Source organism: Leucopleurus acutus, assembly GCF_964270905.1.
Source record: "Leucopleurus acutus genome assembly, chromosome: 1".
Classification (NCBI taxonomy): domain Eukaryota; kingdom Metazoa; phylum Chordata; class Mammalia; order Artiodactyla; family Delphinidae; genus Leucopleurus; species Leucopleurus acutus.
In genome coordinates, this window is record NC_139142.1 from 149,733,855 (window position 1) to 149,753,179 (window position 19,325).

At 48.0% G+C, this 19,325-nt stretch overlaps 1 protein-coding gene across 1 annotated transcript in view; it reads right to left on the reverse strand.

Annotated features, from left to right (window-relative positions):
* Positions 1–19,325, reverse strand: part of ATP10A (ATPase phospholipid transporting 10A (putative)) — a gene marked incomplete at both ends in the record, with an annotated part of 163,426 nt that overhangs the window by 82,360 nt on the left and 61,741 nt on the right. The window contains one exon of the mRNA XM_082850624.1: positions 7,875–8,079. Coding sequence (XP_082706750.1) covers positions 7,875–8,079 — 205 coding nt within the window. The remainder of the gene's footprint in view (positions 1–7,874; positions 8,080–19,325) is intronic.

Consider the following 19,325-nt stretch of genomic DNA (forward strand, 5'->3'; position numbering starts at 1 on the left):
CAGTGCCTGCACCTAGACAAATGTCTCCTGGAGCTACGAAATACAAAGAAACTATAAGGGACTAAAAATAACTGCGTGTATGCACAGTTGGGGCACATTATGGACAAGATTCAAAAAGACCAAAAAACACACCCAACTGCCACTGCTGAAGAGCTGGGAGCAAAAGCAGGGGGTCGGGAGCAAAAGCAGGGTACTGGGCATGCACCCTGCACAGAGCACCACCTAACGGGTGGGCAAACCTCCTAAGCCACCCCTCCAGCCCGACCCCTGGACGCACCCCCACCCTCACCCCATACAAGGAACCAGCTCGCCACTCCCGCCAGGGAGTGTGCAAGGGAAACTGTTACTTGTTCTCACTCCTCCCTGCTGCAGCAGGAGCCCCAGTAAAGCCTTGCCTGAATTTCTTGTCTGGCCTCTGATCAATTTCTATTGATTGGGGAAGGCCAAGAACCCTGGTAGGTAACACAAGGACTGGTTCACAGGACATCATGATGACTGTGCAGATGTGGATAAGGATCCCTGCTTTGTTCTGTTGTGTGGGGAGGCCAGACTCTCAGAAGCACTCGCACCAGTACAAGAACCTAGCACTGGCTTCCACTCGAGGAGTACATGCAGGCTGAAAGCTTTATGTAACTTCCCCAGTAATTCTTGGTAAAATGGGGAACTAGACTCAACATTCAGAAACAAAAGGAGGATAACTCAAAAAATTCAAATGCTGTGGCGACTGGTCTCATACTGTGGGAACAGGGACCTTCCTCTCATCGGGGGCTCTGCTCAGAAAACAAGGGGAAGGGACACAGCCCCAGGCATGACACCCCATCAAGGAACAATCTGCCCCAGAGTCCACTGCGCAGAGACGGGACTGCCTGGGCACCATCGCCTAATGTGAGCAGTGAACAGGAGATGCTCAACAACCAGACTGAAAATTCCAGGTCCCCCAGGAATGAGCTCCTGCACATCAATATACTGCTAGAACAGTATGTCTTAGCCCAGGAAAGAATCTTTATCCTCTCCTCAAAGATAGTCAAAAGTGGTAACTTGGGCACGCTTAGCTCATTTTGCTTTATTCTTTGGGACATACACTTGCACACACACACTCTCACACACATATACATACCTATGCGCATACTCACACACAAATACACTCACATGTGGGCAAACACACATGCACACAACCACACGTCTACATACACACCCATACCCACTTGTGAGGAGGACCTTACTGCCAACTGGACAGATCTCACATTGCCAGCTCCTTCTACTGGTAAGAAATGCCTGCTCCAGAAACACACACACACACACACACACACACACACACACACACACACACAGAGCCTCAAACTCTGCGATTGCTGATGCAATTTAACTACATTTAGAAAAGTTGGAATTTGATTAAATTCCTTTTTTTCCAATGAAAATAAAAATAAAACTTCACATTGTATATCACCATGAATAGAACAAAAACCTTATTGCTTTAGTTGTCTTTTTCCTAGAATAGAAAATAACCACTTCCAACCAAACAAAAAAACACGAAGTTAAATGCACACAAAAAAATATTGAAGTTTCTATATATTGTAATAAGATCTTTTAGGATTAATACTTCAGGGGAGCCTAATATTATCAACTTCCTGGCATTTAGTTGTTTTCATTAAGATTACAGTACTTTACTCTCTGCAAGCACTGCTTTCCTAGACCACAGGTTCAAGGCAAAGAATCCATGGCAAAGTCACCTGGATTGGAAACCAAAACATCTTATTATACAACCAAATTGACATTCCCCACGAAGTAAATGCAGTTGATATTATAAAACATGGTATGTCTCAGATAATTATATTACCTACCTAACTGAATTGCTTTGAATATCCACACTGGCTAGAATTAAATTTTTAGTCCAAATATAGTTATTATATTCTCAAAATGATTTTCTTTCTCATATTCTTTCCTGTTACCTATTTAATATCCTTCAACAAAAGTATATGATTGTTAAATATGAGAATAAAAATGTCTCACAGTATAAATTATGAGCTTAGTGACTATATTTCATTATGTAAAAGAAAACCATGAATCTTTTTGCCAAGGCTTGATATTGACCAATCCAATTAACACACCCAGTCAGCTGTCTTTGTTTTCCACTTAGATGACAGATGGTTTCCTTCTTCAATCCCACAGCAGAGAATATAGCTAATTTGAATACTCCAACAGCTTAAGGAAAAAGAAACTTTGGTGTAAGAACTATCTTACAAACCAACTTTTCACCCCTAGTTTTCCTGTGGTAGAGATAATTTTGGGAGCATGTGTAGGTAGAAACAAAAAAATATTAATTGTGTCTCCTACATATTTGGAATTTTAGTCATTCTTCTAAACTCCCTGAATTCTGTCAAGTAACTTGGGGGAGGACTGACTCTCCCTCATAAAGGAAACTCTGAGCTTTGTCACTGCCTGAGAGAGTCTGGCACCCAATGCTGGTGGTAATTTAGTAAATCTACGTGCAAAGTGGAAGAAAAGCCAGGTCACTGTCTTAGGATCCGTGCCAATCTAGACATTAGGTACATCTTTTTTTTTGTTTTTGTGGTACGCGGGCCTCTCACTGTTGTGGCCTCTCCGATTGTGGAGCACAGGCTCCGGACACGCAGGCTCAGCGGCCATGGCTCACGGGCCCAGCCGCTCTGCGGCATGTGAGATACTCCCGGACCGGGGCACGAACCCGCGTCCCCTGCGTTGGCAGGTGGACTCTCAACCACTGTGCCACCAGGGAAGCCCTTAAGTACCTCTTTTTAAAGTAGTGCTTCTCAGACTTTTTCCAGCCTAGGAAATTTCCACACTAATGTCATCGGGAGCATGCGCCAGGCACACATGCACACACGTGTGCACACACCCACACACGCCTGGGAAGAGCGAGCTTCGGCAGGCTTGTGGGTTCAGCTCTTCCTGCAGCTCCCACAATCACCGCTCCAAACTGTGGGAAGCAGATGGCCCTGTGGGTGTAGCCGGGGTGTGGGCAACAATCCCACAAGTCCATCCAAGAGACAAACTGGAGGAACATTTTTTCCCAGGAAATTAACCCACACATAAGTCCCCTCCTAGACGGCCCCACCCCCTCTGAAACTCCAACACCACCTGAGGCTTAGGGCCTCTGCTTCTGCTTTATCCTCAGCAGTATCCCTAGTCCACCTCTGCCCGATTTACCTATTCACACGTCACACAACACCATGAGGGGAAAGACGTTTACCTGTTTTGATGGTTGCCTAAAATGGCATTTAAAGCATAGTAGGTGCTCAATAAATATTTGTTAAAAGAATGAAAAATCACAAAAGTGAGACTCTGTAAAAAAAAAAAAGATCTTTATGTAAAATTATCAGCCTAAGGACCTCCTCATTCTGCAGAAATGACTGTGCGAATGTTACAGATGAGCTAGAAACTTCTCCCTGTATAGAGGCTGAACACATGCAGCTGCATGGGTAGGGCTGCAGGTCTGAATGAAGCGTGGGATGAAGCAACACAGATGCCCAATGAACAGGAAAGACAGGGAGCTGGAGAACCCCCATCCTGCCAACCCAGGAGCTGCCAGACCCGGAAGCTTCGAGCTCTCCGCTGATTCGACGGGTGGGGGAGGGGGGCCTTGGCAGAATCTCCTGACTTCCCTGTTTGTCATCTATAAAAGGGTATGATCATCATTACCTCACAATTTATATTTTAAAATATGATTTTAAAATGTTTGAACCACTATGAACGGGAGAGGCATAATAACGCCTGGCCCCCAGGATGCCGGAACAAATGTGAGTTGTTATTGTGACAGCTCGTGTTCAGCCTTGCCGTCCCTCTTATTTCTTGGATAATGCCAATTTCACCCCAACTTTTTTTTTTTTTTGGTCACACTGTGTGCCTTGTGGGATCTCAGTTCCCCAACCAGGGACTGGACCAGGCTCCTGGCAGTGAGAGCACGGACTCCTAACCACTGGACAGCCAGGGAACTCCCATGACCCCAACTTTTAAATCAAATGTTTATTTTGAAGTGCCAATATCTATGTTTCCTTCTCCAGAGGCAAGATGGCTGGGTGGCTGAAGATGTCTGGGGGCCTTGTCCCCTTGGACTGACTCAGGGGTCTGGGCAAGCCATGCATCCCCACCTCGCTGTGTTTCCAGGCCCTCAATTCTGTACAATTTGTCTAACTCTCTTCTTTACGTACAATCCTGTTTCCACCTCTGAGACATCATCTGACCTGTATCATTGCCTAAAACACCTACCCAGCACCCAAACCCTCCCATCCTAGCCTTCAGAATATGATTTAAGCCCTCTTTCTGGGAGCCTCCCTAGGCCTCTCGGAAGGTCACTTTCCAAGCCCAATCCCCTAATGGGATTCTTCTTGCTGCTCAGTATCAAGTATCTGCTGGTGAGCAGGCCTGGGTCCTCTAGGTGTTGGTCCCACTGCCTTAAATGACCAGACCCTACAGCGTGTGGACCACTTCCCTCTTTCTTAGCGTCCTTCCCCAAGCAAACAACACGCACTTCATAAATGACTTTGGAAACTGGAGAGGGTGGGAAGAGGAGCCACATTCTTGCCTTGTCAGCCAAGGGTGCTAGAGGGAGGAGCTGGCCTTCAGGTGGAGGGTCAGTGGATTTGTTCTCCAGGACCCAGGCTGCACAAGCTCTCCCCAGCTCTCAGCTCAGGGAAACCAGAACCCTGAGGATCAGCCTCGGACCCCAGCCCAGGCTGCTGCTCTCTGCATGCCCTCTGAACACCTCACATATACAGGCCTGGGATCCATGGGGCTGCTGTCCAGAGAGCCGCCACCTGGCCTTCGTCCACGGCAGCGGTGGGAGCCCCACACAGAGGGTGGGAGCCCCACACAGAGGGTGGCATCCCCAGCACCCGGCTCCAGCAGCACCTGTCCCAGCATCTCGCAAGCTCCCAGGCCCAGCACCTCCCAGTGTATGGCTCCCCTGCACCTGTGAGGGCTGACCCACTGGTACAGCCCGCCCCTCAGTAACTTTTCTGCCATCCCATGAAGGACAGCCATGCCCTCGGCCATGAGAACAAGACTCAGGCTTGGGGGCCTCTTCCCTGGGCACTATCTTACCACCAGGACCACTGGCTGTTCCCTCTATCAGCTCTTCTACATTCTGGGGAGTCCCTTCACTTTTACTGTGCAATCCCCCATGAGGAGTTCTTTACATCAAACTTACCCTGGCCAAATCAGCTGCGGTTTCTGCCTCCTCACTGGACCCTGACAGATACACCCAGCCCCTGCATGAATGTCAAGGTCCTCTCATATTCTTCACCTTAGTTTTGCAAATCACCTCTAATTTAAGTTTTCCTAGGGGCCTGCACTTCCAACTGAGGCCTCGTCAACGTGGCACTGTTACTGTGCATTGGACAGGAATCCGCTCTTCACCTGCCTGAGACACCAGCTGACTCCACCCGTGAAAACCCCACTTCAATACATAGAACTGAAATGTTCCTGGCATTGTAATGTTACAGCCAAACCTTGGTTTTCCAATTGTCAGGCTTTTAAAAGCCAGAGACTTCCTATCTTTATTTTCCATGGGGCAGTTCATACATTTCAGAATAATAATGTATGAACAAGAATTCAGGTACCAGAAAAATGCCTTTGGACGTTAGGGAAAGAGGGAGAAAAAAACAGAAAGTGAAAAAATATACTAATAATAGGGACTAGAGTGTGCATACATATTGAAGAATTTGGGTGCTGATAAAGAAACTTTTTTTTAATCAAAATGGTTTTGGTTCTTAATTTTGGCCATTTTGACTAAGTTACAGCTCAGCTCCATTGACCTCCTCAGGCATGCACAGGCACTACGCAGCAGGATATAGGATGTGTCTGTCTGTAGCGATCCTGGAATTTCAACATCCATCTTACCAACAGTGCGTTTATACAAAGCACCAGTGAGAAAAGTGGGTGGAGGAGGCTTTTAGATATTACTGGGTTCAGCAGCTGAACAAATTAGAAGACAGGAAACAAGGAAGTTTTTCCCGAAAGCTGACCAAGGAGATGCACCCCTGTGGCTTTGCCCCACCCTCCACACAAAGAGATCCACTCTGCTCGCAGGTTCTGCAGTTTCGCCAGGTTTTCTACAGTGTCTGAAGTTTCGCCCATTAGATACACGGATGCATCCGTTTATGTTACAGGCACCCTCTGCGCACACTGGCTGCTCCACCTGGATGGAGCTGGAGCCTGTGCGGTCACCACCTCCCTCCAATCCAAGCCCATCCCTGCTGACCTCAGGGCTCGTCCCCACGCCTGTGCCCTGGAGAGGGCTTGGGAACAGTGGGTTCTGGGGGAGAAGCCTTGGGGTGAGGCGACCTCAGGACCCATGCACATGTGGCCGGGGGGGAAATGGCAGGGGAATGTTGGCCCACATTTATTACCAAACCCTGGAGCACAATCAATGCAGAAGCTGGAACTCACTGAATGTGCCAGTGCTGGGCCTCAAGGGTCCCCAACAAGCACTGTCACTAACTCTCCTGATCCGGGAGAAGAGCATCCCATTTAAAAAAAATACTATTTTTAATGTTTATGTATGCTTTGCCTCGTTCCAAGAAAGATTTGAGGCAGCTCACAAAAACATTCTTGGCGCAAAAGGAGATGAAAATGAGGAAATCATGGTGGTGGACAGAAGCGAGGGCAGAACAATCCAGACACTGTTGAGGAAGTCCGGGCCGTCTGCAGGAGGTGGGTGAGTGTCAGTCTCAGAAAGTCCTGCCACCAAGGCCGGCAGTAGCCCCAGGGTGTGGGATGCCATCTGGCCCTTTGCAAGCGTGTAGGAGGTGCCTTCGGCTGTCACAGTGACCAAGGGTAAACGGCATGAACACTCATAGAGGGATGCGGGGATACCCCCCTCCCCCGACAATCCTGCAAAACTAATGCCTTATGTCAAATGCTGACAGTGCCCCAGGGACACCCCCAGGCTATAAAACAAGCCAACTGCTCCAGACCCATCCCAGTCCTGATTCTAAGGCCTGGTTCTCCTGTAAGAGCTCACTGAGAGGGCGCCAACGACAGAGGAAGAAAATCCCCAGTGTGTGTGACACTGACACTCATTATGTGACAGAGGAAGAGACCCCCCCAGTGGCTGCCTTCCTGAAACTCAGGAGCTCACTGCCTCGGGCACTTCTTAAACCTTCCTTCCTTGATGGCAAGGCCCCTGAGTGACAGAGACAGGCAGTTCAGTGTCAGGAGAACAAGGTGTGGGCTAGCCCACTGCCCTGCCATACACCTCCTGATCCCCGAGGGCTCATGCTCCTTTCTGTCCCCTGGCGTTGGCACCCCTGCATCCTCTGCACAGACCTGGAGGCGGACAGAGGTTGGAAACCCCTGACAGGGTCTGAAATTTCCGGCCACAAGGCTATCGGTGGGAATAGGTGGTGGGACCCTGCTCCCCTTCCTACTTCTCGCTCCCCACAGGGCCAGCATTTCTGAGCTGTGGTCGATGCTCCTCCAAGGCAGAATTCAGTCACAGAAGACCTGACACTGAACTCAGAAACACCCCTGAGGAGAGAAATTCCTGAGCCACATGCTGGGGTCAGGTCATTACTGCTGCTGTGTTAGAATGAGAGCAACAGCTGGGTAAATGCTGACAGTCAGCCAGTCCCAAGTGTTCCTAGTGACTTTAAAGGGACTCCAAATCTACAAATTGTGCCGTGGAAATCAGAGTCATAAAACTGGGTCCTGTTTCCCATAGCCACAGGCCAGTTATGTGCTCAGGGGGACTGGGGTCCTCTCAGACCCTCAGTCCCCCATCCATCCATCAGCCTGGCCTGATGGAGGGGATGCAGGTGCTCGAAGGCCTGGAGGGCCGGCATGGGAAGCACCACAGGACATGGTACCTGGGACCCTGGACACACCAGGTCACTTACGAGCTCAGAGAAGCCTCGGACCACCTGGCGCCGTTTCAGGTTGGTCTCTCCATCCAGGTTGGCCGTCTCGATGTGGCACAGCCCGTCGGGGTCACTCGAACAGAGCAGCAGGATGTCTGCAGGGATGATCTCGTTGCAGTGAAGACGCACAAAGTCTCCCACGCGGATTTCTTTCCAGAATCGGTTCACGTACTGCTTTTCTTCCCTGGTAAAGAGACAGCCATTAACAAGTCTGGAGGAGATCGATGGAGGCCAAATCTGGGTGATGGGCACATGCAGCTCATTGAACACATCATGCCACTTTCTGGTATGCTGAAATTTTCCATAATAACAAGCATTTAAAAGAAGATTCCTAAAGGCCACATATAGTGAAACTCCAGTAATATGAAATATCTAGAACAGGCAAATCCATGGCAATAGAAGGTGAATTCGTGGCTGCCAGAGCCTGAGGGGAGGGGAGATGGGATGGGGAGAAATTGTTTCCTGGGCACAGGTTTCCATTTGGGGTGATTAAAATGTTCTGGTACTAGGTAGTGGTGATGGTTACACTAAATGCCACTGAATTGTCCACTTTAAAATGGCTACGCTTTCCACTCCTAGGTATATACCCCAAAGAATTAAAAGCAGGGACTCTAATGTATATTTGCCTACCCATGTTCATAACAGCATTACTCCCAATAGCCCCAAAGTGGAAACAACCCAAATGCCCAACAATAGATGGATAAGCAAAATGTCATATATTCATACAGTGGAATATGATTCAGCCATGAAAAGGAAGGAAATTCTGACACATGTTACAACATGGATGAACTCAGAGGACATTATGCTAAGTGAAATAAGCCAGTCACAACAGGACAAACACTGTACGATTTCACTCTTATGAGGTCCCTACAATAGACAAATTCATAGAGACAGCTAGCAGAACCTCTGTACCTTCTGCAGGATGGAGATCACAGCAGATGTATCCTCTCCACGACGCTCAAGATGAAGTAGATAATCACTCAAAACAGTGCCTGCCACAGTCAGCTTTCAACCCCTGATAGTTACTATTGATTAATAGGTAGTAGGATGAAAACATGGGTAGATTTCCGCTTTAGATTTTTTTTTTTACTCTGGAAAGATGGGCTCATTAATCCTACAAATGGCATTTTTAAGAGCTCCTTGGAGGCAGTTTTGTCCAGTTTTATAAATAAGCAGAGGAACAAGACTTTATCTCAACATGACATTCTACATGAGAAAACTGCATGAAAAAATCCTCTGGGTTATGTTGTTAGGAAAATAAAAAGCCCTAAAACACACTTCACTTTCACCATCACCTTCTCACTGGCCCCCCACACTTCCTCGCCTGAGCTCCCGGAGAACAATTCAGCAGCGAGTCTGAGTCTCACCTGACTCCTGAGCGCTGGGTGATGAGTCCTGAGTGTCAGACCTCTATTTTATTCCACACTGTGGATCTGAGGGAACCCACGGCAGACTTCCAGGGGCTCCTAGCATCAGCTGCCCCAGGTGCTGAAAAGAGAAGTAGCCCCTTCCACTATAAGCCTCTATTTACTTGCATTCCTCTGTTTCAAGATACACCGTAGTTTGGTCGCTATAGGGCCAACAAAGTTAAATTAGATACAATTTTGTCCTCAAAAATAAATTCAAGGCGAGACCAAAGCACTAGATAGCACCCCCTGGGGGCTATAGAATCAAGCCCCCAATGTGAGCACAAAGGTATTCTTCTGGACCCAACCCTCCCTGCAAGGCCAGGGTGCTGTTCAGGTGAGGCATCCTTTTCCAGCTGTGACAAGTCCCCCGGCTCCGGCCCAAGGGCGCTGCCCGCTCACTGTCACAGTCTGACTTCTTCCCAGTGGACAGACAGCCTTGATGAGTGACAAATGAAACATCACTTAACTATGTTCCTATTTCCTCTTCTGAAGATCAAACCTTGACTTTCTATCATTGCAACATTAGCTCTTTAGTCTTTCTTCCTTATCAGGACACTTTGTTGGCTTCTCACAGAAAGTACAGAGGAATTTGAAAGGCCCTGTCCTTTCCAGAAGAAAGTTTCCAAAAGCTAATTTGCTGTGCGGTCACTGAGGTGGGCAGTGCACGCTGACAGTGAGCTGGACAGGCCCCAGTGTGACAGCAGCTGCCAGGAGACCGGTGGTCCTACACTGGCCCTGGGGACAGGCAGGAGGCGGGGATGACCGGGCCAGAGGAGGCAGGGCGTGACACTGTCTGGGTTGTTTATCTTGACTACATTCCATTTACAGAACTCATCAAAAATAAAGTCAGTTTCCATCTGCCTTGAAATCTTAGAACATTAGCTTGCCCACTCCAGCAGAGCACGTATTGAAAACAGTTAACTTTGATGGAGGCATTTGAGCCTGAAGGAGACCCCTGTACAGGCCCCTGTAAACACAGAGCAATGGATGAGGAGACCTCGGTGACCAACCGTCCTGGCAGGAAGACCCGTCCCAGCCATGGAAAGCAAAGGGAGCTGCAGCAGAGCAGCTCCAGGATGCCTGAAAGAGAAAGGCTCTGCAGCTCACAGGAACTCCTAAAGCAGCAGGACCCTTAAAACCCAGACTCAGGAGTCACTTGTGGAAGAACAGCATCACAGAACCCCTTCATCACCTCAACAGACAGACAAAAATTCCTCATTGAAGCCCCACAGTCTGGTTGACTGTTCCAGCGGGAGCTCCAGCACTGAGTGTGGACCCTACACTGATCCGGCAACACCCCTGCCTGGCCTGCGTTACTCTTATTTTTATTATATGTATACCATATACATTATATAGTAACATATACTATATAACTTATATATAATATATTACATTTTACATGTGTATGTCTATACATATATAACAGATACATTACATATAACATACATATTAGATATAAGTTGTCCTCCTTTTCTCAGCAACTGTATTTGGACATAAGGTCTTTAAAGAGGTGACTGAGTCAAAATGAGGTCATAGGGTGGGGCCCTGATCCTTATAAGGAGAGGGAGAGACACCAGGGATGTGTGTGCACAGAGGAAGACCATGTGAGGACACAGGGAGAAGACGGCTATCAGCAAGCCAAGGAGAGAGTCCCCCAGAGACACCAGTCCTGTCAATGCCTTGATCTTGGACATCCTGCCTCCAGCCTGTGAGACAATAAACTTCTGTTGTTTAAGCCGCCCAGTCTGTGGTGCTGTCACAGCAGCCAGAGCAGACTAGCAACCCATAACTTCAATTCCCATGACTCCAGCTGGAAGGGGCGGCTCCCAGCCTGCAGGGATGGGAAGGGGGAGAGCAGCAGAGGACCAGGTGACAGAGGGCATCACACCAGGAGACACTTCCACAGGCTTGTGTACCACATGCCCCCGTGTCTGTGCACAGGAAAAGCACCGCAGAGAAAACATGTAAGTCCCACTAACACCATACGGCAACACTGGCCTCCTAAGAACACTGATTTTAGAAGCAGCAGGTAAACAATTTAGGACTGGCTTCTATTTCCTCAGGTCACAGTGGATGCAGGCTAGGGTGGACAGGACACATGACCCCTCCTCTCCATAGGAAAAGTCTCAGGAGTGTATGCCACCTGTGGCCTCCCTGCAAACTCCAGAATTCTAACTTGCACCAGGCAGGTGCCTGTACTCCTCCAGGGACCAGGGGATCCACCTGAGATGCAAGGTTTAAAATCACCCAGTCCTCAACACTATGCATTTGTTTCCAGCAATTTTAGGAAGTGGCACTGTGTAGTTTGCCCCTGAGATATTCCTTCTAAGCACAGGTGCTGCCCCATGTGGTGGCAGGATTCTGAGACATCCCCTAGATCCCCAGCCCTGGTGTGCAAGTCCCTGCCAGCGCCCCACCCCCGGCCCCCAAGTAAAGTGGGGGCTGTGAATGTGGGAGGAGTCACTCCTGCAGGTGTAATGAAGGTGACCAGTCAGTGGGCTACGAGCTAATCATCAGGTGGGCCTGATGGAGCCACAGGAGCCCTGTAAACTGGGCCTAAACCAGAGACAGTAAGTCAGACACTAAAGTGTAGAGAGCAATGGAAGGGCCTCATGAACAGGGCCAGGAGCTGAGAGTGGCCCTGGCCGTCAGCCAGCAAGAGCACGGGGCCCCAGGCCTACCAGCACCGGAGCTGAATTCCACCAAGAACCTGAATGAGCCTGGAAGAGGACGAGACCACAGCCAGGCCAACGCCTGGACTGCAGCGGGTGACACCCAGGGCAGAGCACCCAGCCAACCTGCACCTGCATGTCTGATCCCTGAAGCTGTGACAGCACACATCTGAGTTGTCTGCAGCTGCTGAGTTTATATTAACTCATCACACAGCAGTAGAAAACTAATATGCACAATTCCCTTCTTCTGCACAGAAGCAGGAGTCAGAGGCAGCTCAGTCCTCTCAGGGCACAGCCACTGGAAAACTCCCACTCAGCTTTAGAATATGCATACCGAGAAAAGACTACCTCATAGGAAAAGAACGCAGAGCAAGACTGGTTAAAATCCAAACACACTTCCCTCTCCTCACAAAGTGGGAGCCCAACAGAAGGTATGCACAACATATTAAAATGTGGGGAAACCTGAAAATGTGTAGTCTTGAAATATGGGCCACATCATACATATTACAAGCATGGAGCATGGACCCTCCAAGAGAATGACAACCGCCCTTGCAATCAGCCATCACCGAGTACCCTGCTCAGGTGTCCTGAGAGGTCTGCCCCAGAGTGTTGATCCAAGAGTTCAAGGGTTATTGGTGGAAAAAAGTGTGATTCTTCTGAGATGGGGGTGGGGGTGGGGGAGGGGTCCAAGCTGAAAGGGGTCCTGATAAAAACGCCTTCTGTTCAGAAGAACCCTTAGGAAGCCACAGGCAAAAACATGTCTTTTCTAGGGAAGCACTGCCACCGGTTTTTCTGCACCAAACCCCTCACCTCTTGGCCTGTTGTTTGCTCAACTGTGAAGCCAGAGTGTTAAATATATAATTTCCAAGATCTGTTCTTAGGCCAAAAGAGGCTTCTAATGATTAGCTTTCCTCTTCTGGGAAAATCAATTAACACCATTTATAATTAGTCCTGCTGAGCTTTGAAGTTCTTATCTGAGCCTTTTTTGTGCAAAACAGCACAATGTGGGGGGTGAAGGAATAAGGAAATATTAGAGTGACTAGTGACAAATTTTATTTAAAGACAAGCAGTAAACAGAATTTTAAGATCCCTTAATTCATCATTTTTGGTCAGTTGTTTAGGCTGACAAACTATTTATTTGTACTAGTTATGGTTTTTTTTTTTTTTTTTTTTTTTTGCCGTACGCGGGCCTCTCACTGTTGTGGCCTCTCCCGTTGCAGAGCACAGGCTCAGCGGCCATGGCTCACGGGCCCAGCCGCTCCGCGGCATGTGGGATCTTCCCGGACCCGGGCACAAAGCCGTGTCCCCTGCATTGGCAGGCAGACTGTCAAGCATTGCGCCACCAGGAAAGCCCACTAGTTATGTTTTGTTTGTTTGTTTGTTTGTTTGTTTTGCTGTACGCGGGCCTCTCACTGCTGTGGCCTCCCCCGCTGTGGAGCACAGGCTCCGGACGCGCAAGCTTAGCGGCCATGGCTCACGGGCCCAGCCGCTCCGCGGCACGTGGGATCTTCTCGGACCGGGGCACGAACCCGCGCCCCCTGCATCGGCAGGCGGACTCTCAACCACTGCGCCACCAGGGAAGCCCCACTAGTTATGTTTTTAAAGTTACTAAGTAAACAATTCCAATAAGAGGAGGTAAGCTGGCTTATGGAATTTACAGGAATTATTTTAAGCAGTTGAAAGCAGGTTCTTCCTGAAGATCACTATGTTACTTTCATGTAGCTCTTCATGAATGGTTCAAGGACTCCTGCTCAGAACTGTTCTGTTAATGATTTATTTTTTGAAATGCATCAGAATTCCCACCAGTTCAGCCTCACTCATGATCCCTCTCCAGTGTTGAAACTGTCTCTGCAATGGCTAAGGGTTTTCAACAATGTATTTATAAATCTCTCCAATTGTATTGGGGGGAAAAACAAATCTGATTCCATATTGGATCTGTTTCTTTAACTTCTGTATTCTATTGCTTCTGCTTTAATTTAATCACTAAAGGGACATTGCCTTTAAGCGTAAATTATACATAATGGCCCATCTCTGGGAACCCTGCCTCCCAGGTAATGAGCCTTAAGCTAAAATACCTTTGTTTAGCTCACAGGAAACATCCTGACCAGGCCCACCTGTGAATGACTACAGGGAGGAGAAATTAACACATCCCCTCTGGAGGCTGACCAGAACCAGGAAATGTTTGACTTTACTTCCCCTTTTAGTATAAAAGAAGTTTGAATTTTAACTCAGGCAAGATGGTTCTTTGGGGCAGGAGTCCATCACCTTCATGATCTGCTGGCTTTCCAAATAACGTCACTACTCCTTGCTCCAGCAACTCATCTCTCAATTTACTGGCCTGTCCTGTCATGCAGCAAGCATTATGAGCTTGGACTCAGTAACACGATGTGGCCAAGGTATAAAACCAAACAAACAGATAAAGTTTTTTTTTAAAAAAAAAAAGGCATTGCAGAATGGAGTGAATTTTACTTTCATCTTCAGTGCGTTGTTATCAAATAAATTTTCATTTAGGTTCTTGGATTACCATTTTCCCAAACAGCAAAAGAAAATTTTTTTAAGGTGACAACAGATTCCAAATTTGAGAAACCATTTAACATCCCTGGTGACCCACTGCCCCTCCTTGTACAAGGACAGTCCCAACAATAATTGGGCTGTCACTGTCCCTGATCTCCAACCTGATTTATGGAGTCATGAACGTAAGAGTCCTCCTGCCAGAAGGAAGGAGGGAGAGGAAGATGCACACCCATTTTTGACTCCACCCACAGCAGGTGACTCCTCCCTTGTAATGTGACACGACCATTCCAGTTTAGTGACCAGGAGGCAGGCTGCCCACAGTTCTAAATGTATCCATGAAATGCCCATGTCACATGCATGGAACCAGCGTCCCAGGGCATCTTGCTGTTGGAGATGCTTGCCTCTTCCATTTCTCAGTAATTTAGGAAATGACTGAGAGATTGAAATGCTTATAACTTGTATACATATTTGATTTTCTGGCCCTTACATTATCTAACAACTTTACGTGGCCATATTTTACCATCTACTTTCTCATGTTCCAAAAATGCTCCCTTTAATTCAATTGCATATAAGTTTCACAACCACACACAGGAACTCCCCAAAGCCCTCCCACCATTCACCATGCCCACACCCTGCTCAGGTGCTGGCAACGCGTGTGCAGGGGTAAACAGGGCACATCTCACTCACCTCCCTTGATTTTTCCCTCCCTTAAACTTGTCTCTCCCCCAACAAGACCAACAAAGGAGTGTGTCTTGGGTTTGGATGGGCAGGAAAGAATGAGAAAGAGAAAGAAAGAGATGGAGGGTTTTTAAGGTTTGAGCAAATCCACTTGAAAACATGGCATTAAAGATGAAAGTACAATTCCCTCACTTATGTTTTAAGTACAATTCAGGGCTGAGAAGAACACTTGTTTTGATTAGGCAGTCAGGGAGTGCCTCCTGGAAGAGGGGGCATCTGACTTTAGCTCCTGAAGGATGAAAAAAATCTTAGCCTAACCCATACCCCACCCACCCCAAGGAGACTACTTATACTAAAGAGTGGAATTTAGGGAGAGGCTAAAAGGGCAGTGCCCAAACCAGAGCTTAGGCAGGACACAGCAAAAGAGATCAGGAGACTCAGACACAGAAACAGAAAAGAAAGACCAGGCGTGGGAGTTTGACTGTACAATCGATGTGACTGGACTCCATGAATGATTAGATGAGTCAGGCACGGGGTGCCCAGGTCTCCAGCCCTGGTGGCTGGAATGTGGGAGCCACTGACCTCACCCAGAAGTGGGTGTGCTGTGGGATGGAACAGAGTCCACTTGTGAGCAATTCTGAGTCCAAGGTGCTGGTGGGCGTATGGGGTGGGAGATGCTTCCAAGACCAAGAGAGATGAAGATAGGCACTCAGGGTTCACACATGGAGGTGACAGGATGCTGACCATGGGCACTGTCATGGTGATTACCAGGGAGAGAGCTAGCTAGAAGGAAACAGCGTGAGCTCGGACAGAGGCAACGAGGGAGGGAATGCGGAGGAGGGGAAGCCGGTGGGGGTGGCTGGGCAGGCAGGCGGGGCAGAGAGTGGAGGCTGGGAGCCCAGGATGAAGATGTGCCCAAGACCTCGTGGTGCCCGCTCACCACCACAGGCAGGAGTCCAGGGGCCACACTTTCCACTGCCAAGTGATCACATCTGGACAAACAGTCATGGAATGTGAGCTCACAGTCACTGTATTTTTATTTCCTTTTGTGGGGCCTCAACCTTCAGTGGCACAAACCTGAATACGGCACACCTGTTAAGATCAATGGTCACTTTTCCAAACACTCCTAGCCCCTCTTCCTCCCCCTCCAGACCTGTTTTCCACTCTAGCACATTTCCTGCCTGACTAAGGGAGAGCTCAGTCTCTTGAAAGACGGGGAAATGTTTTCCAGGAGTGGGCCACCTGCACAAGGTTCACGAATGCTTAACGGCTTGGGACAAGGCTTTCAGCCCACACCAGCTGGAGGCTGACACCAAATCCCCATCAGCGCCCACACATCAGTATCATCTTAATAATCAGAGCAACAGAACAGTAGGTACGTCCCCCCACTAAGTGCAGCCCTCATATGGAGCAGGCAGCATGCAGAGTGCTTACACACAGTCCTCACACTACATTCTCACTTACGGATGGACAGACTGACCTGTCCAAAGTCACACCCAGAAAGGGGCACAGCGAGGACCAAATCTGTCTGACTCCGGGGCCCATGAAGCCCTGGGGGAGGTCTGGTTTTGAAAGTATTATACATTTTACATTTAATTTGTGGTTTGTAATTAAAGCAAGAGCTGAGATTTCGTTTTCTTAACTTAGAAAGATGGTGTGATTGTTCAGAACAGTTAAGTGAATGGGGTACCTGTATGCGCAGCGCTGTGTAGAATCATAGAGAAAATAAGACCGCATGGTTAGCAACATTCCATACAACGTCTCTGACATGGAACAATTTTCCCTATAAAGAGAAAGCTCTTTCCAAACATAAAATTGCTTCAGGTCTACCTGTCAGTTTATCACATCCCCTGTTGGTAAAACATCCCCTGGATAAGAAAGGCAAGCTCCAAGTAAAGTGCTTCATTTACTAAACAGAAAATAAGTTGGCCAGAAATATCGGGATGCATGCAGTTGAATGCATGTTCTTTCCTCCAAATGGTTCAAGATCGAGGTAGGGTCAAACATAAAGTATCTAGAAAGGTCCACAAAACACATTTTTAAGAAAAAGAGAAGCCCAGAGAACTCACGAAACACGCAAACCGACTAGACTCAGGCCTCCCAAGCATGGCGAGTGAAGTACTCCTTTGGCCCTGGAAGGGGAGAGCTGCTCAACACTTTTTTAAGCTTTTTTAAGCAAACAGAACAAATGAGAAAACAGGATGCAGTGAGAGGCAAGCCCTAAATGGGAGTGTGGCAGCAAGAGATCCAAGAATCTCGTGGAATAATCATTGCGGCAAGGCCTGATGCCTTAGGGATGAGAAAACCCTTCATGGATTCATTATTCAGATGGTGGACAAATGAAGGAGTATGTGGGGATGAAGAGAGTGAGAGACAGAGATGGACAATTTTCACAACATTTTAAAAAGACCCATCAAGACTCTGAAACTACCCCAAATTTAATATACACTCATTATGAGACAGGCCTGGGACCTGGGACCCTTTGCTGCAGTGCTGCGATGCCTGCACCTGGACAAACCTCTCCTCTAGCTACAAAATGCAAAGAAACTATAATGAACTATAAATAACTGCATGTATGTACAGTTGGGACAAATTCTGGACAACAAGATACAAAGAGACCAAAAAACCCAACTGCCACTTCTGAAGAGCCGGGAACAAAAACAGGGGGTCGGGAGCAACAGCAGGGTGCTGCGCATGGCCCCTGCACACACCACCACCAAGGGGGTGGGCAGATCACCTAAGCCACCCCTCCGGCCCGACCCCTGGACACACCCCCACCCTCACCCCATATAAGGAATCAGCTCACCCCTCCCCTCAGGGAGCAAACAAGGGAATCTGTTACTTGTTTTAGCTCCCTCCTGCTGCAGCAGGAGTCCCAATAAAGCCTTGCCTGAATTTCTTGTCTGGCCTCTGATCAATTTCTATGATCAATTTCTAAATTGATTAAGGAGGCCAAGAACCCTGGTCCCTAGCAATTACACAACAGGCAAAGAAGGGAAAAGCCCAGAATGAGAGAGATAATGGCTTTAAAGCAGGGTTTCTCAGCCTCAGCACTGTTGGGGCCAGATCGGTTTTTTTTGCAGAGGGCTATCTGCACTGTGGGACTTGGGCAGCACCAAGCCCCCACCCAAGAGGGGCAGTAGCCCCTCCCCACAAATCCTACCAGCCAAGTTCCTCCTGGGGGCAGAGTCGCTCCAGGTGGAGGACCACCACTTCATAGCACGCAGGATGGACATTCAGGAACATGGGTTATTAAAGTAACCTTTACAGAAACAACATATTTTAAAAATTATGTGGGTGAGAACTCAGCACTGAAACAGAAATGGCAAAATCTGCAGCAGGCACCAGACCCAAATCTGTTGCATAACGTCCAGAATGTGTCTCCTTTCCACCCTAAACTGAAACAGCTGCTCCTTCGGTGAGACACGCTAATGGATTCGGAATCTCATACTAAACATCAGAGCATGCTGGCGGTACTCGTCCCGGATTACAGGGCCTCTGTCTTCTTTAGAATGAAGATTGGATACTGACTTTCCCAGCCCCCACTGGACTACGCTGGGACCACACAATTATTCACTGCAATGCCACACTGCATACCCAGAAGAAAGGAATTTTCCCCAGGAGCTGTACTAGCTTGTGACAGCAAAATGACACCTAAAGGAACATGACCAATTAGAAACCTCTTGGTGAGTTATAAAACTTTTGTTTTTGGACAAATCATTTCTACAGCAGTCTTTTCTGAGTTTCATGGGACAGTCTCAAAATAGCTCACCAGACATCAGGATGCGGGGATCAGACTCTTTATCCCAATAATAGTACTGCCCATTTGTAAAGCATGTAAAACACTTTGGGGGCACTTTTAGAGTTTTCAAGTTAATTTCTTCTACATTCACTGGTTGGTATGACATTCTCATGAAACAGGCAGGATGACTCACATTTCAGGCAATGCCTTAAAGCTGAGAGAGGTCTTGTGTTTTTAACAATTTTTCCTAAGTGGCTGCAACAATACATACTTCTCCTTTGGTACCTAAGAGTACCTGCCCGCCCTGTTTCTGCAAACAGTAAGTGCTTCTTTCTTTTCTCTCCTTGCCACCTGATAGGCAGACAGGACACCTTACCTTTTTATTGCTCCTGCCTGACTCCCAAGCCATTTAACG